Source organism: Acipenser ruthenus, chromosome 11 (genome assembly GCF_902713425.1).
Source record: "Acipenser ruthenus chromosome 11, fAciRut3.2 maternal haplotype, whole genome shotgun sequence".
Taxonomy (NCBI): domain Eukaryota; kingdom Metazoa; phylum Chordata; class Actinopteri; order Acipenseriformes; family Acipenseridae; genus Acipenser; species Acipenser ruthenus.
Genome location: NC_081199.1, coordinates 2,075,115 through 2,101,073, shown reverse-complemented (window position 1 = coordinate 2,101,073; position 25,959 = coordinate 2,075,115). Strand labels below are relative to the sequence as shown.

Sequence of the window (25,959 nt, the reverse complement as noted above, 5' to 3'; positions counted from 1 at the left end):
AATATAGACGTCAGGGACAGCTACTCACAAAGACACATTGAGTTTCATTGAGTTGTTTTAATTGTGATTTTTTAATTCTGAGAAAGTTTACAAAAAACAGTACTTTAAAAACCACCCAAGACCTTGTACAATTACAAAAACACTTCCCCGCTCTCGAGCCCCTGTGAAAGACGATGGCAGAACAGTGTCTCCTGTGCAACAAAGCAGTTTTAGTATTACTTCATTTTAAACCCTAGGATCCACATTTCTGTTAACTGTAGCATGGCTAAAAAAAAGACAGACTCAAAATGTTTGTCTCGGATCCGCATGATATTGATATCAAAAGGGGCTGATTTTAAAATCGGTTGGTATCACTTTTGAATCCCCTGATCAAACACATGTGCATAAACATAGTGACATAAAAAAAAAAAAAACACATTTTATTGTACCCCAACACACAAAAAATAATCTGTCAACTAGAGTTGTTGTTCTTTTTGGTTTGTACTGCAGTTTTCAGCTGCAGCCACACATTACGGACATAGAAAAGTGTAAAGAAATGTGCATCAAAGACATCACTCGCAGAGAGCCTGACCGGACAAGTGGAGGCACCTTAAACTGCAGCTGCAGCCAAAACCTTTATATATATATATATGAGAACATTATTTAGATGTTTTATTTAACATCATGTAATCAAAGAAACTACACATTGCATCACAAAAGTCTACTGGAAGCCATAATAGTTGTACAGCTTTTCATGTTAGATTTCAAAATGTCACTTTTTTTTTGGTCAGTTTTACAGAAAACTACAAAGCGGCATGTAATTGAATATGTTAACGTAACATTATTCAGCAGGTTTCATTCGACTTTGTGAAGCAAAATGAATGAATTCTATAGGGTGATGCAAAACATTTGGGCCAGAGCTGTATGTTCATCAGACCACAAGCTTGCATGGTTATAGACCAGCGGTAAAGTTGACTTTTTCCAGTACTGGCAACATACCCTCGTAATAACACAAATAAAACCTTAGAAATGAGTTTAACACCCACCTCGCACATCAGGTTTGCACGCATGGAGTGTCGCTACGTCTTGAGAGAACTAACCAATGCTTCTGATACAGTTCAGGTCTGTTTGAAGCAGCAGAAATTTATCTTTACACAACTTGCAGTGCCTCGTTACAGAACTTGATTACAGCGAGTAGCTTTGTGAGTCAGGAAGCAAACCTCCTTTTAAAATACCAATCCCAATGAATTCTACTTTTAATTAAGATGCATACCATTATATTATAACTAAGGTATGTTGTTACATGGCTAAAACCATTATTTAAACTTTCAAAGCATACCATACCAACAAGAAAATATTTTGTAGTTCCTAATAAATAATAATAATAATAACCCATTTCTGTTCTATTAGTGTAAAGATTAGAAGTACAAACCTAGGACTGTGAGTGCAGCTGTGCAAAGTATGCTGCTATCAGGGAAACAACGTTTTATTGCCTGAGAAAGGGGCAATAGAACTGAGCTCACCTCGTCTGGTGCAAGCAGGACATTTCTGACACACAGAGATAAGCCAGCAATTCACTTTGCATGCAAGGATACTGTATAAAGAGCAGGCATTCGAGAAGCAATGAAGATCGTCTGTGAACACACACCAGCGCCGTGTCCGCTGCTTTCTTCCACAAGCTGGTAACGAATTATTGCTTCATTTCTGTGAATCGCTAGTGACCTCATTATTGTGTATAATGATCATGATAAAGCTGTAAAAATGTGACTGTTGATTATTGGAATCAATAAAGGAAACGTGTTGAATTCTGCTTGAATCCATGTTGTGTGTGCTCCTTCACACACAGATACACACATCCTTTAGTCTCCTGTAACCCTAAACACAGAGTGGACTGGAGCGTTACTGCAGGACTGCTGAAGCAGTTTGAGGTGAGTCCAGAGAACGTGTGTGCGTGTGCGTGCGTGAGATCATTCAGCCCAGACAGCAGCAGGGGCGCTTGCTATTTCCAGGCGGATTGTAGATTAGCATTGATAGGTTAGTTCAATAGGGGAGTCCTCTCTGCAGTAGAAGTGTTTTCGTCTCGGGTCAGTTCTCCAGGGATGTTTCTGAATAATGAAAGAACACGTTGTTTAGTTTTTCATTTCCAAAGTCCAAGCTGAGAAACACACCCAGTGGCTGCTCCGTGTGAACAGATCTGTGGGTATCCAGGTATTATTCTGCTGGTTGCTGCTGGCATGTTCTTGGTCTGTTCCCAGTCTTTGTACTGGAGAGGCTGATGGTGCTGAAGCGCCCTCTACTGGGGGACACTATTTATTTTTCTGTTAAAAGTGGCTTTTAGCAGAAATACATGTAAGCTTAGACATGATTTCTTTCACTGTGGTTTTGATTTTCAAACAACTGCGTTCAGTGGATGTTTCTATGCTATGGTTTTGTTTTTCGTCTATACAGCTTACCATGAAATGTAATCCCTCACCCACAGATACAGGATTTAAACAAATCGACTGCAGCTTCTCTGGGGACAGTAAGACCGGTGGGGCATTTCACAAGCTGCCAGCAACCAACAAAGAAGAACCTGCTTCCAAAATCACAAAAGGGGGTCCCTGGACTAGATGAAGGGTGTGCATGTGGCGGTATTGAACATGGCTTTCATTATTCATGGAGCTCTAGAGAAGATCCCAAATCAAGATTAAGATCAACTGAAACTCATTTGTAATGTTATTGTTGTCGTATATACTTACTCGTTTATATAGTGCAATAAAACGAGAAAAACAGCATGCATTCTACAGGTTTATGAAATCATTACAATGAAGGCAGCGTTCTTTACTTCATATATATATATATATTACATACATACAATTAACACATGAACTCAGTGAATTGGAATTCAAATGGAATTTATTCCTTATTGCAACCCCCACAATGCAGTGTGAAAGGTAATTTTGTATATGTACACACACACACACACACACACACCTACACGTGCACACTGGAAAACATGTTTGTGCCAAGAAATATTCACCAATTTCTCTTTAAATACGTCTATAGTGAGACATCTGTAAAAGTCATTTGCAGCAGGTATTTCCTGTTTTACAGTGTGTGTATCGATGTGTGTGTAATTCATTATTATTACTATTATTATTTTTTTTAAAAGAACAAAAAATAAAAGTAAAAAATAATACCTTTTGCAAACCTGCTACCCACCTAGAGATGGGCTTCCTGTATCACTTTCCTGTGCTCTTTCTTCACACTAGTTTTCTCAGATTCGACCTGTTTGAGCTCGTTTGCACCTCTGCTGTTTATATGACTATTATAGGGTTTGTCCTAAAAGATAATCACTCTTGTTTAATAGGGTGAGGTTAAAGGCAGTTCAAATCACAGGACATTGATTTACATTATTATTATTAGTAGTAGTATTACTATTAGTATTATTATTATTATTTTGATGTATTTGATCTTTTTCTGATTATTTAACAGATAATAATTCCATTCTAATTATTAGTTGGGGATGGGGGCGGGTTGGTTGGTTTGTTTGTGCAATGCTGGCAGACGTTTACCATTGCTAGAATTACCAGACTAGGTATTTACAGCACACTTAGGGCAGACATTTTTAAACATTTATAAGCAGGACGGGGGGGGATTCATTATTTATTTATTTATTTCAACATGCATCACAACAGATCAGGCTTATTATTGCGTGGTTTTTTTCCCCATGAGAATCTGCCATTTTCATTTAAACATCACACACATTTTATTCAGCTTTGAAAGATTACTTGTCAGGAAACAGCTTAGATTGAAATCACAGCAAATTCATTGCACGTGATCTTAATCCTGAAAATATGATCATGATAATCTCCCGATTTACACAGCATGCACACTGAAGCACTTCTGGAATTGTTTAGACTCATGCAAGAATTCTTTCAGACAAAAAGAAGTTTCAGTTTCTTGAAGGGTTAATCATCTGTAAATGTGTGTAAAACACTGAAGCTAAATACAACGCTAACAGCCACTGCTTCACTTTCGCAGACACCTCGCTGTGTTTAACAGACAGGGAATTCATTAACACGACTTGCATGGAATCGGTTTTACTCTAATTAAAAAAGCCAGTAACCGACACCTGTCCTTCACAACGTTCAGTATCAACAGCACATTCATGACTCAGGTTATCAAACTTAGACATCTATTGAACTGGAATGTACTCTATTATTTAGATTCTCTGACTATGACATAGGTTCATAGGCATTTAGTTATATACAGTGTATATATATATATATATATATTGTTATTAGAAAGAAATGGAGAAGTTATTAAAGGGATCAGTTATCGCAAGGGCAAAACATCAAGGTGTTGGGGGGTCTACTTAGTTCTAGAGAAAGAGATCTTGGGTAAAAGAACAGCTGTTTTAATGCTGGGGGCCGATCTTAAGAGGAATTAATGAGAGTTCTAGTATTTTAGTGCAGTCTAGTTTCATTGTGAATAAACTGAATGCTATTCTATCAAAAGCACAGGGATCAGACATCAGGGGTCTTTAATGGGTATCTATGGAGAAACCCAACAAATAGAAACTTTAATAAAATAGCCATAATGAATAATCCCAAATAACCAGGACATACATATATATATATATATATTGAATGGAAGGAAGCGGCAGGGGAAAGGGCGACACGGGACACAAGGAGGAGGAAACGGGAGAGCAGGAGTATTAGGAAAGGATACCATATAGACCGACGATCCCAACCTTTATTATAAGGGGTGGTTAGGGTCACTTTCAATGCGTTTTTAAAGATGAGTTGTGACAGGACAGTACCCTTGATCTCAATCGGGCAGCATCTTGGCTGGCGTTGGAAAGAGTACAGCAGTGTCTGTAAAGGGTTTGGACTGAGTTCATTTGGGGCACTGCCCGGCCCGTGAGGACCCAGCGGTCTCTCACGCATGTCTGCTCTGGTGCCCTGAGCCACACACTCGCTTGTCCTACCTTGTTACATATCCCCAGGAACACGGCAGCGACGAGCATCAGCCCTCCCAGTGCGATGAAGACGTACTGCATGTAGTCCAGGACAGAGGGAAGCAGCACCAGGTTGTTATAGAACGTGTCCAAGATGGGCCCGTCGATGTACCCGCTCTGCAGAGGGAGGAGAGGAGCGACACGTCTCACATTCTGTTATCTCGATTCACAGCAAACTGTGCCTTCCAAATTACAATAAAAAAAACCTCCTCGCAGTGAGACTCCCCCACTGCGACAGCCCACAGCCACAAGCACATTACATCAAGTCTGCATAACTGTTAATACAGCCCTGCCTCCTACCTCTGAACTCCCTTATGTGAAGATACGAAGCTCTGGAACTTGAAATTCTGTAGGCACCATTATTAATAAAAGAAGACCCAACGCTTGAGGTTCACATCTCTGTGTCCCAATCCCTATCAGTGGATCTGCACGAATACATACCTCCGCAAACCAGATCATAGGCATGACCACCGGACTGATCCTTCCAGTCTCCCTAGAGAGAGAAACGCGGGACACAGGGGTCAACTTGGGCCAATTGGCTTCTCCTTTAAGAAGCTGTCTGTGACTGGACTCGCTTTCCCCTGGTCCCACAAACACATGAACAAAGAGACGCGTCCCTTAGCCTAGCGGAGTTTGAGTGACAGCTCCCTCATTTACTGATTCATTGATTTATTAATTCATTGATATACTGATTCATTGATTTATTGATTAATTTCAGATTGACGGAGATCCAGGGTCTCTACTCTAGAATTGTTTCATTTCAATTGCAGAACACTCATTAGACTTATGAACTTGATAGTTTTTTCTGTAATTAACATGTGCTGTATTCCATGCATTCGGACTGATTCACTGCCGCTGACACAGCAGAATAAAGAGGAAACTCTCCTTGTAAGAGGTGCCCTTGTTAATGCACGCACAGCACTGTAGCATCTGAAAGCACCTGTATAATCACACGCATTCTGTGGCTGACACAGACAGTGAAGAGAAATTATTCACTTACGATATGCCAGATACTTGTTTGATGTACAGACTCAGCTGCAGTCTGATGGAGCAGTTCATTGGAATACCAGTTTTCTGCAAAATACGAAGAGGCTGCTTAGTGAACGGTAACCTGTAGCAGAGATCAATCACTCTGAGAGAGTAAAGGACAGCTGTGATGTTCTACACCAGTGCTGGAAACATCAGCCCATTACTGGGAGTTCAGTAAACCCTCTTACCTCTTCTTTACAATTGCTCTGTATGGCTCCGCGCAGCATCAGGGTCAATAACTGTTTATCAATTTCAATTACATTTCCAATTTCTTTTTAAAATCGATTCTGAATTCCAATTCCCATTCTCTTTTAAAATGAGCTTCTCACAGTGGCAACACCTCACTTACACTGAAGTCACTGTTTGCTAGTCAATGAAATCGGCTCCCAATCAAAGCAGTTAAACATGCACAAAAATGATCTCTAACATATACATTGCAATTGCTGTGAAGGGCTTGGGATTGAGAATGGATTTTAAAAAGGAATTGGAATTGAAAATCCCCTTCACTCTGGCTCCGAGTTGTGACGCTGCAATGCAGAGTTTGATTCATGTTTTTCCTGCAGCTGGACTTCAGCGAAACGACATCCATGTTTGGGACTGCTTTGTCCTGTCGTTGATGCCCCTGCAGACGATGTGTGCTGCACAAGACTAGAGAAGCAAACACACTGACTGTGCCTTAGCCCCGCCAGGACTGCAACGTGAATCTGTTCTGGCATTCATCCTCCACTTGAGGGCAGTCACGTCATTATTATGCTGGTCCTCTGAAAGCATCATTTTAAACCAACAGGTTACATCGAAACTTCTTACCTTATTGCAAATAGTCTAGCTAACCAAAACATGTACACGTTGTTTTTTTAAGGATACCAATAGACAGTATTAGATCTCCAAGCCATCTCCTGATGTGTCCTCTATCCCTTTAAATACAGTATATGACACGTCCCACACACGGTACTAGTCTGGTGCTGACTGCAAGAATTTACAGCAGTCTTAATTGTTTTAATGACACGGTTTACATAACCTGATCTTCCTGATAACAAAATGTTACCTCTGTTTTTCTTCAGCCTTTTAAAGGAAAAACACTTTCCAGTCTTCAATCCCTCAGCATGCAAGTCTAAAAATATCTAATCGCTCAAATCTGTGCAAGCAGGCATTGTAAAAGCAATTTGGGCGATTAGATGACATTTAAGTAATAAATCAATTTAGATACGGGTTGCAAAACTGTATTTGTATGGCAATACTAAAGATAGCAGGAATAACAAGTGCACCCATAAAACTACAATCACGCTCTGGGATCCTTTTGCTTTGGTGCATATCACTACCAGGGTCCAGAAGTTTAACTGCACCGGCCCAGCAATTATATAAAGAGCATTCAGTGTGCTCGTTACTAATGATAAACCCTACAACAAAACTGCAAGCCTGGTTTTGAATTATGATGCTGTTTTCACTGAAGGTATTGAATTCCAGCTGTTTAATCAAGCTACTTACTTAAATCACGTAGTTTCTGGGAACTAAATAATTATTCTTATTTTTAACATAAGAAAACTTTGGAGTGCAATAAAGATTAATTTACAGCCTTGAAGTATGAACCCAAACTGAAGGTTATGGAAAACTCCATGAACATCGACAGCCTCTACTGATTTCAATATTGAAAAATAGAAAAATGTTTGAACACTACTGTTCAAATCCAGCATCCTCTATTACCCACGTCCCAGATCAAACACTCCATGATCCCTCACCCTCTCTGAGCCAGGTATTTGTGCCAATGCGCAGAGGTCAGACACTTACAGGCCGTTTCTGTAGCTGCAGCATCCCTTAACTGACTCATCTGCATTCGTGGATCTCGAGCTGTTAACCTCACCTCACCTCACCGACAGAGGACACAATCCGCACGGGCAGTGCATCACACAACACCGCCCGTTCCAATGAGAACAACATGTTACCTCTGTCTGTCTTCAGGCTTTTCAATCTCCCAGCATGCAAGCCTCAGAAAGGGAAACTGTCAACATTTTGCTCTGTGAAACTGAATGTGCAAAAAAACCTGTGCAAGCAAGCAGGAGTCGGAAAAGCAACTTGAGCACTCGTCTGAGCGGCTTCTGTAACTCTACGAGGATCGCTTGTCAAGGTTCTGCTGGTAACACTGCCTGAGGCTACGGTACAGAGGGCTGCCTTGCTAATGCCATTAGTGATCACAAACAGCCCCTGCCAGGGCAGGCCCCACAGCGAGAGGGTATGGGGGAGTCACTCACCGGGTGGATATCGATGAACAGCCCATGCTCCTCCTCATTGGGGTGCAAGCCATCCACCGTCTGCAGCAGCACGGGGTCCGCGTTGTAGAAATGAGGGTGGGAGATAAAAACAGGGGAGTCTGGGAACAAAGAGACGAGACACTTCAAAACCTTCAGCTTCCAGGCCTAACACAGCGAGAATGGCTTCTCATTCCCAGGGGTGAGCAGTGGAAGACAGATTCAGGGCCAGTTCAAGCAGGTTAAAAGGACAGTGTGAACTTCTAAATCAATGTTAAACAAATATTGGTTCTGCAGTGTTCCTGTGAAAGTTTATCAGTATACCACAACCTTGCAGTCCTGTAGAGAGAGAGAGAGAGAGGAGACACTTACTGAACCGGCAGCTGCTGACGTTCTGGATGCCAGACTCTCTACAGGGGCAGAAGCCCTCGTTGGGGGGGTACACCGACCCGTTAGCAAACATGGTCTTCGGAGCCACGAAGCGGTATGTGGGGATGCCCAGCATCTCCCCGGATCTCTCGTACACCAGCTCCATCGATCTGAAGCAACACATGAAATGATGAAGGACATGCATGAGATTCTCCGACAAACGCTCTGGCTTGAGAGGAGGAGATTCAAAACGTATGAAATAACAGTACAGGGAGCGATTCAGCAGTTCAGAAGAGCAGCAGAGCCCTGATTATGGCGCATTCCCTCTGTGCAGGAGCTGGCCTTGTCAGCTAGCAGACAGTCACACCCTGTAATCAGGGCTCTGCTGCTAAACGAATGCAACTGCTCCAGACACAATACTCCTCCACGGCCTGGAGCAATTCATACAAGCTAGACAACAGAGGGGACAAAGAGAGCCAAACTCAGAAGCAACACTTGAGTGTTTATGCTCACTTGAGTGTTGCTTTCTTAATTGCATCAACTTGGTGCACTTCAGTAAGCACTAACACTGGCTGGTTGCCTCTGAACGTGGCAGATCGTGTTCTAAATCCTTGTGCTGTACCTGCAGGCGTCCGGGCTGTAGAAAGGCAGAGTGGTTTCTGGGGTCATGAAAGGAGGCCACATCTGTCCTGCAGTCCCATTGATCTTGTTGCACTGCTCTGAATTCCAGTAATTTACCTGCAGAACACAAACTAAATAATCCAGCAGCCTCACAGTTCCTTTTGAGTGATCCGACTCGAGGGTAGATCACTGTATCCAGAGCGCTGGGCGTGTTTCTTAATAAGAAGCAGTACAAACGGAGAAGCAGTGCTGAGGTCGAGACGGAACTTGTGTAATAGGCAGGTTAAGTCACATGACTCCCATCTCCCACACAACTGTCTCGTTCAGTCAGCCAGTCCTCTTGATGCAATGGAAAGAGCATTAGGAACGTCTTCTATTACCAACTGCTTCTTTAAGAAGGCTGAAAATGCTGACAAAACCGACAGGCACAGGGCATCGACTACAAGTGTGGACACAAACACAAGCGAAGCCACTGACACACACACGCACGCACACACACACACACACACACGTAAAGCATGCTGAGAAAGCCACTTTGTGGAAATCCTTGTAGAAATGAGATCAACGCATTGCCTGTTCTATGTGTTACTAGAAGTTCAGTATACAGACACAATGTGAATTTGTATACTAACTCTTGTTTCAGTGGCGTTCTGGTACCTTCACATTTAGGGTCACATGTCTGCCGCCCCACATACAGCCCCTTGCCTTACCTTTTTTAACCCGTTCCATGAATCCACCATGTGAACCTTCCTGATGTTGTCCACACCTGTATGCACTGTGAAGAGTCCGGTGTTGGAGTTGTTGAACTGTAAAGAGGAGAGTTCATCAGAAGCTGTGGGTTGCTTGTTTTTAAGGTGCGGAATCAATCTCTGGCTGGTAAATGGCAAATACATGGTACAACATGAGCCATCCAAATATACAACACTAGGGGGAGAATCTGTGAAATAATCCTCTGAAATCCTTTCAGAGTGCCATTGCCATGATCTGCCATTGATATACCACCTCTTCATAGCAATTCAAACTCATTCGTGTTAATGATAGAGAAACAAGCAGCTGAGTGCTGCGGACTGGGTGAATGCGGCTTCTTTAACACATCCACAGCTCTCTGTGCCCTCCATGACGACACAGCAATTTTCAGTTGAATCAGAAAGCTGATCAGAGGTGGCGACGTCACACAAACGCAAACGAGCGACTGTACTCACGTCAGCGAACAGCCCGAACTTGCCCTTGAAGGGGATCATGCCTGGGAAGAAGTTGTTGAGAAAGTCGACCAGGGGGTCTTCGTACCCCCACATCAGCTCCCCCACGCTCCGCCTCAGGAAGGACGTCTCGTTGAACGTTTTGAAAGCCGCGCTCAAGACCAGCTTCATCGCGTAGGGCAGGTCCTCCATCATCACAGCAGCTCCCTGGAGCGTCGAAGAGAAAAACGAGACATGAGTCCCGCTGGTCTCAGGGGACCGCACCAGGGACTACTGACTACTGCCAAGGATTTGGAGGGACAAGGGGGTGGGAGGTTGAGGCTCGTTGATAGGGGAGCAGGGAGGCAGGGGGAGAGGAGCTGGGAGTCACTGTGTTTAAACTGTGCTGGCACGGTATGTGTCCCTTCCTCACCCACTAGTGATTCCACGTATCTGCAGCCAGAGCCTCCTGATTGGCCCATACAGAGTCAACACCTTGTGAAGCATCATCAGCCCATGCAGTCTTGGCTACAGACCTGTGTTCCGAGTTACTAATGGCACTGTGTGTCTATGTGGGAGAGATCTGTAATGCAACAAACTCACCAACACCAGCATGTTGGGGATGACAACGATGTCGGTCTCGTCTCCTATGGACATGTTCCTGAAGAAGTGATACTGCCGGTACTCTCTGTACGACACAGTGTTGTTGTCGTGGAATGTTATGTTGTCTTTCTGACGGAATTCCCTGTGTTGTGAGAAAAACACACACAACAGAACAGAGTGTGCATTGAACCAAGGGTACTGCTGACAGCAGGGTGAAACAGTGAATTTCCTCTGGAAATACAATGCAATAAAACACACACACACACACACACACACACACACACACACACACACAGAGCTATTTCACTGGCAACCTCAAAAACACAAACCTCACCTGGATAAGACACTGCATAACTTCTTAGAGCCCTTTAGAGCATTTTACAGCGCTGTGGGGTGCACCTGGATTTCATTACCCCTTTTTTTTAGGGAGAACCACAGATAGATGGTTGAAGTAATCCAGGGCGACACCCCAGTGCTGTAAAATGCTCTAAAATCTAGCTGTGGCTTACAGGTTACTCAAATCAGCCCATTTCAAGTTTTTGCTCAACTTGGCGATGGTTTGTCCGTTTGCTAAGCAGCGTGATGCAAGGGCTTGAATTTGGGGGAATACCAGTCAAGTGACATGGGTGAGGTTTTGAATTTGCATGAGACATTTATTTAAAGAGTAACTGAACAAATACATTGGGAACAAACAGGAAAGCACATGATGGCACGGGTGTTATCTGTGTGAAATGCATTGCAGCACGGAGACAGAGAGGCATTCAAGAGGGGTTTTTGGGAGGGGGGCATATTATTGTTTGAAAGCTGGCCACTGGATTGGGTACTTCGCTTTGCTAAGGTATATTATAATCACAAATAACGAGAGCTATTCATTTAAAAGGACTGTCCTGTGTAGTGTCTGCTAAATAATAATAATAATAATAATAATAAATAATAATAATAATGGTAACAACACAGCAGGGATTGCATTTGGGATTTTTCAGTATTCGCTATGAACCCCAATTTTATAGCCTATGAAAATTGTCAGTTAAACGGGCAACAGTTTTCTGTGTTGTTTTCTGTGCTGCTCAGACTGGTGCATATGAAAGTATATAACTGGCTCATAAAATAAGACATTTATTTATTTATTTATTTATTTATTTTTATTTAAAGCAGATTTACTTCCTAAGAGCAATGTTCCCAGGATTTCACAGCATACAGAAGTAGAGACAGAAGGTGCCCCCTTCACTTCACGCAGCATCACTTGAATGTAACAGCAAGCTGCACTTCCCTGACAGCAGGGCTAGAATCTCACTCAATTAAGAAGAGCACTGAAATGACCATTAACCTGGAGCGAAATGTTTAATAATCCTTCCAAACCATAAAAAAAACCCTGGACTGTTTTGCTGTAAGATTAGTACAGCGATATGTATTGACGTAAGTGACAGCCAGCGCGAGACCATTTCAACACTCACAGCCTTGTCTCATTCCAGATGGACTCGCAGAGCAGTTGCATCACAAAGTGTCTCTCTTGACACCCCCGCCCCACCCCGCCCTGCCCTGCCCTGCCCTCCCCTGCCCTCAGGACTTCCTAGAATTAGGAGGGGCTCGGGGCTCGGGGATCTCACCTGTACACATAGGGACCCTTCTGTCTCACCACAGGCTTTTCCCCCTGAAGAATCTCGTTGGAATTGAGGACCTCAAAGAAGTAGACAGACATGAAGAAAGGCACAGGCACGTCTTTCCACATGGTGTAAGGCATGCCGCTGTGGGGGTTTATCTGCACATTCTGAGAAGGAAACAGGAGCGGGTTAAAGCTGAGGGAACACAGGGATGCTTTTTCAGGAACCTGGTTCCAGGAGACCGGGAGACCTAGTTTGAGGTTGCTGTTTCAAACCCCAAGTCTTCCCTGGTGTGGTGTGCCGTGCAGTGTCCTGAAACCTAGTCTCCTGAAACCAAGTTCCAAGCCACAGCCTGGTTTTGTGTTCCCTCAGCTTAACACCACTGAACAACACAGAAGCAAAAAATGAATTGACAATAACATTTAGCATAACACCGTCAATAATGAACGTCAGCCAGGACGGCCCTGGTTTATTGGGGTTAGTGCCAGTTATAACCCGATATGATTGGTTTATCTAATCGCTGTGTGACTTCAAAATGGCAGCATGACATACAGAAGTCTGGTCAGCAGTTTTCCAACCAAAATCGCTTACCAGCCAAAAATTTCCCTCGTTTTATGGCCCACACTGAAAGAGTTTTTGAAACTGTTTTTACATCTTGTTTGTACAGAGCTTTGTAACGATGTTGGAATGAGAGGATCTGTGTAAAACCAATGCTGTGGTGACTGTAGTCGTACAGGAGAGCACTGCACTGTCCCTGCCTTCAGCACAGCCCTGCCCTGCCCGGTGTGTGTCTTCATTTACAATGAGACACCACGTGATCATGTGATCAGCCAGGGAGACATGCTTACAAGCAGTATTTCTCACAGTTTGCTGACACAGCACAGTATTAAGTTCACAAAACTCAAATGGCATTTTAAAAAAACACCGAAAACAAACTCTACCTAAACAGAGAAACAGCAGTCTGTTCCTAAATGTGCTTGTAATATATTCTGTAATTATTTATTAATAATGATTGGTGTATAATTTTTATATATATATATATATAATGCTCCACATTGGCTCCAGTTGGACTCTCTTTATGGCTGAATTGTGTCTGTGTTTGAAGCCAGGGATGGTGTAATACCACGTCTGCAAAGCCAGCAGGACAGCTAGCAGTACCAGCAGTTGTGAAACACAGCCAGGACAACCTGACCTAACTGAGCAAACGGCACGCCTGTTCACTGTGTTCAAAAAACAAAAGACAACTGAAGACATTTTTGTATACGTTTCCCCTTACCTTGTGATGAGTTCAGGAGCTGCTCTTTAGTTTTGAGCTCCCATAGGAGACATATGCAACACCGCAGACTGGATCAGCCAAAGTCTACTGCATAGGGGCATATTGCCAGCCAAACAAAAGGAAACAGATCACTGCTCTGGCTCTTAAAGACATTTTGGATGACCTAGCCTGTGTTACATATAGCTCTGGCAGGTGACCTAGCCTGTGTTACATATAGCTCTGGCAGGTGACCTAGCCTGTGTTACATATAGCTCTGGCAGGTGACCTAGCCTGTGTTACATATAGCTCTGGCAGGTGACCTAGCCTGTGTTACATATAGCTCTGGCAGGTGACCTAGCCTGTGTTACATATAGCTCTGGCAGGTGACCTAGCCTGTGTTACATATAGATATGTGGACCAGCAGCGTGGAACACTGATACAACCAATACAGGTCTGTTAGCACTTTCACAGGGAATTTCCAGACATACCCAGACAGACAACCAGGAATGCTTGCGATGGCACTATGGCAAATCAGGATTTCACTGCAGTGCCATTCAGGTCAGAGTTAAAAGGAGCTTCATACTGACAGCGTTTATAATACTGGAGTCTGAAACCCTGAATGAACAAGTACCCTCTTTATCAGAACCAGCACAATGCTCTAACTTACAGGCTCTTTACTGAACACAGTGAGAAGGCTGCCTGATTCTTTTCTGATACAATAATAAATGAAACGTGGGCATGCTCAGGGCGCAGAATAAGATGCACTGAAGAAATGAAACGTGGGCATGCTCAGGGCGCAGAATAAGATGCACTCAAGAAATGAAACGTGGGCATGCTCAGGGTGCAGAATAAGATGCACTGAAGAAATGAAACGTGGGCATGCTCAGGGCGCAGAATAAGATGCACTGAAGAAATGAAACGTGGGCATGCTCAGGGCGCAGAATAAGATGCACTGAAGAAATGAAACGTGGGCATGCTCAGGGTGCAGAATAAGATGCACTGAAGAAATGAAACGTGGGCATGCTCAGGGTGCAGAATAAGATGCACTGAAGAAATGAAACGTGGGCATGCTCAGGGTGCAGAATAAGATGCACTGAAGAAATGAAACGTGGGCATGCTCAGGGTGCAGAATAAGATGCACTGAAGAAATGAGCTGTGGTCTAGTACTGTGACCTGTAGCTCAGGGCGGAAGACAAACATTAGTTTTTTTTTTCTTTATTGCAGATTAGAGAGAGATCAGAGTATGTTAAGAATGTGTTTTGTGCAGAGAAATCAGCTGCCTTCGTGCCAGTATAAACCCCACTGGCACTAACGTCTGCCTTTTATAATATATATTTTAATATATTATAGGCCAAACGACATATTCTTATAACATGTTAAACACATATTCAAATGATATAGCTGTCTGGATTATTATTATTATTATTATTATTATTATTATTATTATTTATTTCTTAGCAGTCGCCCTTATCCAGGGCGACTTACAATTGTTACAAGATATCACATTATTTATTACACATTACAAGCCCTTATAAAGGTTTAACAGTGTATATCTGCAATGTTCCCATGCTTTTACCATGCTTTACTGTGAATTTACCATAGACTACCCTGGTTTGACAACATCTTTTGTTTATAATTTTTTTTTTAAGAAATAAATAAATAAAACTTTTACTGTACCTTGACGATTTGCTGGTCTACAATGAGTGGTCCGACGAACACCAGCACAGTGCCAAAGACAGCCGTCATCAGCCCTGCCACCCCTAGACCTGCAGCCAGCTTCGACCTTGATATTGACATTTTCACTATGTGCTACAATGAATGCTCCCAAAAAACCAAACCCCTTTGCCGAACAGTTACTCTGTTACTGTTTCCTGCAGCAGTACCGGCTCCTGCACTTTGTCTAGTTTACTGTGCTTCTGCAGCCGCTGTACTGTCAAGAGGAATGCAACGCAAAAATCACGACGCTGCAAAAAACCCAAACAGAAAACAGAGGAACTCGTCAACCCGAACCAGCTGCTGACGATAACGCAGACACTGAACTGCGAATCTGCACGGACAGCAGCTTTTACACACTTACTCCGCGGTAACAGAACAATGCTGCGCGGTTCAGACGACATGTTTTTAAGCTGTTGTTAAACTCCGCCCCGCCCCCAAAATGAGGCGCTCTGGGAAATGTAGTTTGTAGTGACGCGGAGAGTTTGTCAGGAAGGCAGAATATTTGTGTCTGTTCTCAATTTTCTTTTTTGTACATTAAATGGGTAGCTGTTAATAATTGTTTACAGCGTTTTAATAGCAATCAGAGACCACGTGATAAACACGTGTGCAGCTGTATGTACTAAGCGTTTGTTTCAGTGTAAGTTGGTACAGTACCACTGTTTCATCTGCAGGTTGATATGGGATAGAAAGTGTGCATCTGCTATAGATTTTCCTGGTATACCGTGGTTTTTAATGTGCCTCTCAATACCTATGCGCTCTCACAGCTCTTTGCAATACTTTTAACAGTTTAAACGTTTAGCATTGAGTGTTTTAAGGCCCTCTATAACGATTGCCGTGCGTGTGTGTGTGTGCGCTCAGCACCCTCGCTGGCCTCTTCATTCACCGGTGGGGCAAATGTGTTCGGTTCACACTATGCTGGCAACGCTAATGGCTGTCAATCGAAGGGTGTTTTTTTATTTTTAATAACAGCATATGACAGAAACTGAACATTGCTCGTTGGGTTTTTATAATGATAAGACCTTATCTTGTTCAAGGCTGAACATCAATGCTCACACACACCGAATGTGTTCAGTCCAGCAACGTGTGTCTGATTTTACACTTATCAACAGTACGTTATTTACAGCGAGATAATGCTGCAACTTCAGGCAGTTCAGAGTGCAATCACTGCACATTATACTAACCCCATTGATAATCTATCAGATATCGTTAATAGGAAGCTTCCTCTTAATGCACGCAGGCTGCCTTTTAACGGCATCTGATTGGTTGAAAGATCATTGCCTGTTGCCCTTAAAGCACATTTCAGCAGAGACAAGCACGGGAATGACGTTACATTATATAACTTGATCCTGCAATGAATTATTACGACATTAATTATTTTCAATTTTAACTCATGAATTGTGTTTAGATGGGAACTTTTTTATTTTTTATTTTTATTTTTTTAACAGCAGATTGTTTATATATATATATATATATATATATATATATATATATATATATATATATATATATATATATATATATATATATATAATGTTACAACTGACCCCACACACCATTAGATGAAGTATATTTGGGCTCATGAATCTTGCACAATTGTGACTCAGTGACATATTCTTGCTTGATAAGGCCTATAATTTTAGGGATGTTAAAACGTTTTGAAAGTAGGACAACAACAACAACAACAACATAGCCTTATTTGAACATTTTTATTTTTCAATAAAGATATTTCGTTTTTGAGTTAAATAAAAACAAACATGTTTGCTTCATGTGAAAATTTATCTTATTCAATAAAACATTCAATTCTTGAGTTAAATTAAATGTGTTGTTATTTATTTAATTATTCTTCAACATAAGAAACATATTTTGTCTAGCCCCCTCCAAAAACCCCACCGATGTTGAAAGATAAATGAACGACCCAGGTGGGACTTGAACCCACAATCCCCAGCTCCGGAGGCTGATGCCTTATCCATTAGGCCACTGGGCCCTCCATGCAGTGGTGTAGCTAGGGGGGTGATTTTATTCAACTACATGGGACAATAAAAAATATCAAGCCATGCAAAAATCTCAATCCACCACCAGCACTCCCACACCTTCATTAACTCTGTAGAGTCGGACCCTTCATTGTCTGGTCCCCTGGGTTCCAGCGGTTCTCTCTTCATTAACTCTGTAGAGCCGGACCCTTCATTGTCTGGTCCCCTGGGTTCCAGCGGTTCTCTCTTCATTAACTCTGTAGAGTCTGACCCTTCATTGTCTGGTCCCCTGGGTTCCAACGGTTCTCTCTTCATTAACTCTGTAGAGTCGGACCCTTCATTGTCTGGTCCCCTGGGTTCCAGCGGTTCTCTCTTCATTAACTCTGTAGAGCCGGACCCTTCATTGTCTGGTCCCCTGGGTTCCAGCGGCTCTCTCTTCATTAACTCTGTAGAGCCGGACCCTTCATTGTCTGGTCCCCTGGGTTCCAGCGGCTCTCTCTTCACTAACTCTGTAGAGCCGGACCCTTCATTGTCTGGTCCCCTGGGTTCCAGCGGCTCTCTCTTCATTAACTCTGTAGAGTCGGACCCTTCATTTTCTGATATCCTGGGTTCCAGCGGTTCTCTCTTCATTAACTCTGTAGAGTCGGACCCTTCATTGTCTGGTCCCCTGGGTTCCAGCGGTTCTCTCTTCATTAACTCTGTAGAGTCGGACCCTTCATTGTCTGGTCCCCTGGGTTCCAGCGGCTCTCTCTTCATTAACTCTGTAGAGCCGGACCCTTCATTGTCTGGTCCCCTGGGTTCCAGCGGTTCTCTCTTCATTAACTCTGTAGAGTCGGACCCTTCATTGTCTGGTCCCCTGGGTTCCAACGGTTCTCTCTTCATTAACTCTGTAGAGCCGGACCCTTCATTTTCTGGCCCAACTGAAAATGTTGGATTTATTTGACGGGGTAGCCATGACCTTGTTACTTGTCCTCTACCCGGCTCAACTGTGGCTAACTGGGTGTAAAATCATAGATTTGCTCACTTTAATTATGAAAAGACCTGCAAGGCGTGGAAAACCTATTAAACCGACCCTGAAGATCTGATAGAATCAGATGACCAAAAAAAAAAACACCTTCTCAGATAAATGTCAGGATACCACAACAGACAGGACACCACAACCCCCATTACAGAAGCTGCTGCCACACTCATGACTCTAAACTTCCTGGAATTCGATTCCTTTTTCAATAGAGCTCATTGCATTCTACAGTCACCGTGCTAGAGCACTGGGAGGTGTGAGGAATCACGTTAGTTAGGGATTCTTTTGTGCAGACTAGAGTATTTGTTCTCCTTGTATCCTGCAACGCTGTCCTGGTCAGATAACATTTTTCCTCTCCTAAGATGTGCATACTTCATAGACCCCCTTTATTGCAGATACCCCCAGGGCCTGGTTTATCAAGGCCTTTACAACAAAGGGGAATGGTAATGTAAATGCTTCAGTCGCTCCTTTCCTTACACAACCCTCTCAGCTGCATGCTGCTTGTGTTGTAACAGTATGTTTTTATTTCCCTTTTATGGAGCTGCAGATTGCAGGTTGGAGTAAGGGCTGAGATAAACCTGCCCTCCTTGTGTCTCTGCCAGGCACCGAGCCCCCCTGTGCTTTCTGCTGGTTACAAAACGCTTATACAGAAATGTATTTAATAATAATAACTACTGTCACTGAATTTAATATTGCAATGTTTTTCTCATTGTCAAACATAACAAATACTGTTGACGATAGAATTGCTGGAACCCTTGCCTTTTGTTTTGCACAAAGCTTTAAAAAAGGACTTTAAACAGAACAATAACAATCTGATACTTGTTAGATTACATTTGCAGCAGATTTTTCTAAAATATATATTATTATTTCATCACTGAACTTTCATAAATGAACGACCCAGGTGGGACTCGAACCCACAATCCCCAGCTCCGGAGGCTGATGCCTTATCCATTAGGCCACTGGGCCTGTTGTCATTAACAGCAACACAAAGGACCCTTCATTGTCTGTTGCCTGTGGCTTCAACCACCCCCCATTAAGACACAGCCAGCATTTACAATGCTGATCTGGAAGACGCTGGAGGAGATGGGGGCTGTTGCCATGACAAACTGCAAACATTGCAATGCTTCCATACAGCAATCTCAGGCTGCCCTACTTGTTTTTTTGTGGAGGGCGTTTAAAAAGATGCACCTGGAAACATTCTCTTTTTTAAAGCCGGGGTGTTTATGCAGACCATATGAGGGGGCTCCAACATTATTAACATGCTAAGATATGTATTAAGAATTAATATACAAATGGCTTGCACACCAATGTTTGCTAATTGCTTTGTGTTTGCTGTGCTGGTAGTTGTTGGTACATAAACACTTGTGTTCAAGATCTCTTGCTACTTGGCTTGTTTTTTTACTTTAAGGTTTTAATGCAGATAAATCTCGCTGTTGCTTTGTGATAGACTTACTTCCTGTGCTGCAGGTCACTCACTGCAAAACTACAATCTGATCACGTGACCTACAGCACAAAAAGTAAACAGATACCTTAACTTCAATCAAAGCTAATTTAGTTCTGAGTTGAAACATACATGTGTTGGCTGAATGACTATGAAGTACAGTAGCACACACTGAGGGAAGTACCTAAAGAGCATTACTATCACGAACGGAGCTGTGGCATCTGCAAGCTTCACATTCTCCAGGTGGCGTGTAGGTATTGACATCAGCTCCTGGTGAGACGAGGTAGGAAACCTTTCAATTTTTAGATTTTTTGACTACTTTTCAGCTTTTTTTTTTTAAAAACAATTCACAGCTGCAATGCTTTCTTTTGAACCTTGAGAATGTCCATCATAGTCTCTTGTTTCAGTGAGGCAAAATATGTTTTCTGGGATTCACAAAGTAACTGCCTCAGGGGAACTAATTTGATAGAATCTGCATCCTTTTGCTGCTCATACCAAGCAATGAATTCTCCAATATGTAGCGCTGCTGTCTTGGCGTCGACTCCACAGGTTTTAGACCAGGGGTTGGCAACTCCGGTCCTGGAGGGCCGGTGTCCCTCCTGGCTTTTGTTCCAACTTTGCCCTAAATTACTTAATTGAACAATTATTGGTCTAATTAAGTAATTTAGAGCACAGTTGGAACAAAAGCCAGGAGGGACACAGGCCATCCAGGACTGGAATTGCACACCCGTTTTAGAGTGACGCATGCATCGTTGTGTGTGTGCACAGTGTAAGCAGGAACTCCACACTGGCAATAACATACTGTATCTGAGATAAAACTCATCAGGGAGCCCCGGATAAATGAGGTTCTACTGTATACATCTGTAAACCTTAAACACTTCATATAAATTCTTACCAATAGCTATAAGATGTTAAGACACCTTAAATGACGTTAGGAGAGCCTAGAGCAGGAGTGTCAAACTCCAGACCTCGATGGCCACAGGGTCTTCTGGTTTTCATTCCACCTTAAGCTCTCAATTAACATAATTGATCCAATGTGTTAAATCTGACATTTACAGTTGTCTTTTACAGTTGGTTTTAAAAAAAGCACTTAATTCAAGGTACACTACCTATGAAACATTGAGGCCTGAAGAGAAGTGTTAAATGTGTCCAGTTAATCAAATAAATTAGACCAATTACGTAACTGAGAGCTCAGGTGGAAAGAAAGCCAGAAGATACTGCGGCCCTCCAGGAACCGAGTTCGACACCCCTGACGCTGGTACCATGTTGAATTAAGACCTTTGCAGCATTGCCCCTAAAAGTTGATGGGTTCATTTTCAGTAGAATACTACACCATGGCATTTACGGGATTACTTTATTATTATTATTGATGTTTAATCCAGTACATACAATCGCTTAAAGACTAAGATGTCTGATTTTAACCAATGGGAGACTTTTACAAGACCCTGATTGACACTAAACTTGTACTTGAGGCAACACAAGGTAGGCCAAGGTTTTTCCAAGTACACTAAACAATGGGAACTATGTATAAACAAACTTTCCATTGAACTAAAATATATCTGAAGCAAAGCGTTAACCATTAAAAAATTGGATTATTAAAAGGATCCTATTAACACCAGACTTAGTTTGTTGTGATTGATATCAAATACCAAATTTATAAAGACTTTTATAGGACTCAATGATCAGGCAAGCGTTTCAGGAATGCTTGAGCTTTATTGAAGCAGAATTAAACAAAAGTGTTAGAAAGGAATTGAAAAGAAACACAGAATCATGCTGCAGCCTTTTCCTTTAAGTGCAACGGTTAAGCTTGATTTACTGTCCTCCCCTCAGACGCAGCACCAAGTGCAGGGTGGATTCCTTCTGGATGTTGTAGTCAGACAGTGTGCGACCATCTTCAAGCTGCTTGCCAGCGAAGATCAGCCTCTGCTGGTCTGGGGGGATGCCTTCCTTGTCTTGGATCTTGGCCTTCACGTTCTCAATGGTGTCACTGGGCTCAACCTCCAGGGTGATGGTCTTGCCAGTCAAGGTCTTCACAAAGATCTGCATACCTCCCCTCAGACGCAGCACCAAGTGGAGGGTGGATTCCTTCTGGATGTTGTAGTCGGACAGGGTACGGCCATCTTCAAGCTGCTTGCCAGCGAAGATCAGCCTCTGCTGGTCTGGGGGGATGCCTTCCTTGTCTTGGATCTTGGCCTTGACGTTCTCAATGGTGTCAGCTGGTTCAACCTCCAGGGTGATGGTCTTACCAGTCAAGGTCTTCACAAAGATCTGCATACCTCCCCTCAGACGCAGCACCAAGTGGAGGGTGGATTCCTTCTGGATGTTGTAGTCGGACAGGGTACGGCCATCTTCAAGCTGCTTGCCAGCAAAGATCAGCCTCTGCTGGTCTGGGGGGATGCCTTCCTTGTCTTGGATCTTGGCCTTGACGTTCTCAATGGTGTCACTGGGCTCAACCTCCAGGGTGATGGTCTTGCCAGTCAAGGTCTTCACAAAGATCTGCATACCTCCCCTCAGACGCAGCACCAAGTGGAGGGTGGATTCCTTCTGGATGTTGTAGTCAGACAGGGTACGGCCATCTTCAAGCTGCTTGCCAGCGAAGATCAGCCTCTGCTGGTCTGGGGGGATGCCTTCCTTGTCTTGGATCTTGGCCTTGACGTTCTCAATGGTGTCACTGGGCTCAACTTCCAGGGTGATGGTCTTGCCAGTCAAGGTCTTCACAAAGATCTGCATACCTCCCCTCAGACGCAGCACCAAGTGCAGGGTGGATTCCTTCTGGATGTTGTAGTCGGACAGTGTGCGACCATCTTCAAGCTGCTTGCCAGCAAAGATCAGCCTCTGCTGGTCTGGGGGGATGCCTTCCTTGTCTTGGATCTTGGCCTTGACGTTCTCAATGGTGTCACTGGGCTCAACCTCCAGGGTGATGGTCTTGCCAGTCAAGGTCTTCACAAAGATCTGCATACCTCCCCTCAGACGCAGCACCAAGTGGAGGGTGGATTCCTTCTGGATGTTGTAGTCAGACAGGGTACGGCCATCTTCAAGCTGCTTGCCAGCGAAGATCAGCCTCTGCTGGTCTGGGGGGATGCCTTCCTTGTCTTGGATCTTGGCCTTGACGTTCTCAATGGTGTCAGCTGGTTCAACCTCCAGGGTGATGGTCTTACCAGTCAAGGTCTTCACAAAGATCTGCATTTTCAATCTGAAAGAGATTAAACAGGTTAGCTATGAAAGCAATTCTAATGCATGTAGTTATTGGCAGCTGAACACATTGAGACGCAACTTCAAAAACTGCATCTCCTGTTCACGGCAAGTCACAATACATTGAATACAATCATTTTAAAAAGAATGTGCAGTGTAAAATACATCAGCTATTGTTTAAAATATTGTATATAAAACATGTAATTGTACAAGATGAATTACAAACTCATTGAAACATTTCAACTAATAAAACAGAGCTAGTCGGGCTTTGGCAGTCCAATTACAGTGTTACAATTTACGTAAAGTCAGTTCTTCATCTGTAATACCTAATGTTTCCACAACTGTGTAAATGACACAAGGGTTTAAGCTTACACCTTGAACAGCGATAGCCAAGCATCAATTAACAAGCAACATGAAAGTAATGTTCTCCTTTTTTGTATTTTATTTAAAGAAATATGCCATTTATATTGCTGCATGAATACAGACTGATGTTGATCCTTATCTATAACTGCGTTAAAAAAAAGTGTGCTACACTATTACCAGACATCACGAACTACACTGAGTACTGTATTATACCGATACAGTAATACATCGGCACGGCCAACTAATGAGTTTACAACAAACATTCATACCACACGAACTGTGTTCAGTATGTACACCCTGACAGTCACACACACGTGTAAATAAATTACTATGTACAGCCTCACCCAGATGCTGCAGAGAGCACCGAGTCTGCGCAAACAAGTGAATAAGCAGTGCAGTCATCATTTATGCAAATCAGGTACTCTCGGCTAAACCCGAGGACACGCCCTCCGTTAATGCGGTCTGCAAACCTTCCATTTCGAAACTGAATCTTTATCCTTCTCCCCCAATCCAGATTATTCCAGAATAGGATTTAGACAAAACGTTGTTTCTGATAGTTTAAATCACAATTCTGTGTTTACAATATACCCCCTTCACCCATTAACACCGTTGGGTGCTCTGACGTAGCATTAACACACAAACAATGAAAACATACGCGTAGCAAGGTCAAAATACACGGAAATATTTTATATAAAACTATACATCGATTACCCTCATATATGAACCCACTTTTGACACGATGTATACGAAACGCGACATAAATAATCGTAAATATACATTAATCATTTTAAAAAATAATTAAAAGAAAAAAGGCCGACTTAAGCAAATGCGCAGTTGTTCGTTATTTATGCGATGACGATAATGACTGTAATACAAGATAACTACTCTTTAAACTTCACAGAATATTTACAGTACACATTTAAAATTAATTTAAAGTAAAAACTGTACTTACATTTACGCTTTTTTGCCCCGGTAACTGTATATATTTCTCACTCTCAACACCTATCCTCTCTGAAGTCAGGAAAGTATCTGCCGCACCAAACAAAAGGTACCGGTATTTATAATATTGATGACGTATCCCTCCGCCGAAACGCCCAGTAGGTACTAATTACTGCGCACTGAAGTCATTGTGGGTTATATTATCAGTAAGATGATTAAAAAAACAGAAATAAAGTAATGTATAATGTTTTTATTTACATGATAGTATTTTTAAGCTCGTACTCGCGGAATAATGTCGATTGCTCCGTCGTTGGTACGTGTCGAGGAAGGGGTGTTGCTGGGCTCGCTCGAGCAGTTTCCTGGGGGTTGCTGTTGTTTTTTCTGTGAGGTGGAGGGATTGCAGTAAATGGCGGACTGGAGTTGACTGGTCAAGCGACGTCAAGAAATTATAAACTGTGGATGTTTAAGAGAGTATAGACTTTACTTAATTTGTATTCCAGAAAGGTGATTGGTAGACCCCTTTGAAGTATTTTTTTTAAATGTGTTTTAAAAAAAAATATATATATATACACTTTTTTTTTGCAGTACAGTATTTCTTGTCAGATATTTGACCTAAGTCAATGTATTAATTGGTACTCTCGCTTTCAGTTTCAATAAACAGTCATTTCTTGCACATGTTTGTTTTGTAAAGGGTTCGTTTGGGAGAACAAGGAAATATATATATATTTTTTAAAACCCAGTCTATCAGTTCTCTACAGCCTTTGGTCTTCCTCATATCACTTTACCTGGCTGCCCTGGTTACAGTTCCCTAGCAACAGCTCTATTTAAAGTTTTATTGTGGTAACTGTAACCGCTCCCATTATTCTTTACAGAAGTTAGTATGCATATCTTTAAAGTCTAATATAGTTGGTTATTTATGTGAAGCCTCTGGTGACTTTTAATACACCAGCGGTTAAACACGAATGCTGAGAAACAATAATTAGTTGCTTGTTGTGATATTACTAAGTGGACAATGCAAACCCATCATTTAATCGTTTAATAATGACTCTTCTGCTCTCTCGGGATTCAGTCAGAATGTGAAGACCAACGCCTCTTATTGTCTAGTGAGTCTCATGATGGTCATGGTGTCTATTATTATTATTATTATTTATTTATTAGCAGACGCCCTTATCCAGGGCGACTTACAATCGTAAGCAAATACATTTCAAGTGTTACAATACAAGTAATACAATAAGAGCAAGAAATACAATAACTTTTGTCTACCTCTTAAAAATAAAATAAAAATAAATAAATAACATATAAAACACACTGCAAGGCCACAGAGCGGAAAAGCTGTGCTATACAAACACGCATAGACAACATGGATCTGGGTTTTAATATAGATAGTACACAGTTGTGAACCAGCCTTAATGTAAATGTGATTCTAATGCCACACATGTA

At 42.4% G+C, this 25,959-nt stretch overlaps 3 protein-coding genes and 2 non-coding genes across 7 annotated transcripts; all 5 read right to left on the bottom strand.

The window, feature by feature from the left end:
• Positions 1-37: 37 nt before the first annotated feature.
• On the bottom strand, positions 38-15,987 carry LOC117973389 (scavenger receptor class B member 1-like). Of its 3 annotated transcripts, none has more exons than XM_059032798.1 (13): positions 15,558-15,987; positions 12,632-12,792; positions 11,025-11,166; positions 10,446-10,649; positions 9,954-10,049; positions 9,245-9,360; positions 8,626-8,792; positions 8,257-8,375; positions 5,982-6,055; positions 5,423-5,474; positions 4,952-5,098; positions 3,159-3,300; positions 38-2,084 (listed from the first exon to the last, which is right to left on the bottom strand). In XM_059032798.1, exons 1-12 carry the CDS (start codon positions 15,675-15,677, stop codon positions 3,181-3,183), a joined length of 1,518 nt encoding a protein of 505 aa, XP_058888781.1. In that variant the 5' UTR covers positions 15,678-15,987; the 3' UTR covers positions 38-2,084; positions 3,159-3,180. The 3 variants fall into 3 exon arrangements, with proteins under 3 accessions (XP_058888781.1, XP_058888780.1, XP_058888782.1); XM_059032797.1 differs by having other exon boundaries at positions 3,181-3,300; positions 15,558-15,986; XM_059032799.1 differs by lacking the exon at positions 3,159-3,300 and having other exon boundaries at positions 15,558-15,984.
• On the bottom strand, positions 15,734-18,448 carry LOC131739316 (basic salivary proline-rich protein 2-like). The gene is made up of 2 exons (XM_059032675.1): positions 17,687-18,448; positions 15,734-15,844 (listed from the first exon to the last, which is right to left on the bottom strand). Exons 1-2 carry the CDS (start codon positions 18,446-18,448, stop codon positions 15,734-15,736), a joined length of 873 nt encoding a protein of 290 aa, XP_058888658.1.
• Positions 17,508-17,580, bottom strand: trnar-ccg (transfer RNA arginine (anticodon CCG)). The gene has a single exon. It is a non-coding gene; the product is annotated as a tRNA-Arg (tRNA).
• A 1,029-nt stretch (positions 18,449-19,477) lies between the features above and the next one.
• trnar-ccg (transfer RNA arginine (anticodon CCG)) lies at positions 19,478-19,550 on the bottom strand. Its single transcript has one exon. It is a non-coding gene; the product is annotated as a tRNA-Arg (tRNA).
• Positions 19,551-21,718: 2,168 nt separating this feature from the next.
• Positions 21,719-24,689, bottom strand: LOC117428188 (polyubiquitin-C). The gene is made up of 2 exons (XM_059032796.1): positions 24,533-24,689; positions 21,719-23,218 (listed from the first exon to the last, which is right to left on the bottom strand). The coding sequence occupies exon 2, from the start codon at positions 23,209-23,211 to the stop codon at positions 21,838-21,840; it is 1,374 nt and encodes a 457-aa protein (XP_058888779.1). The 5' UTR covers positions 23,212-23,218; positions 24,533-24,689; the 3' UTR covers positions 21,719-21,837.
• Positions 24,690-25,959: the final 1,270 nt, after the last annotated feature.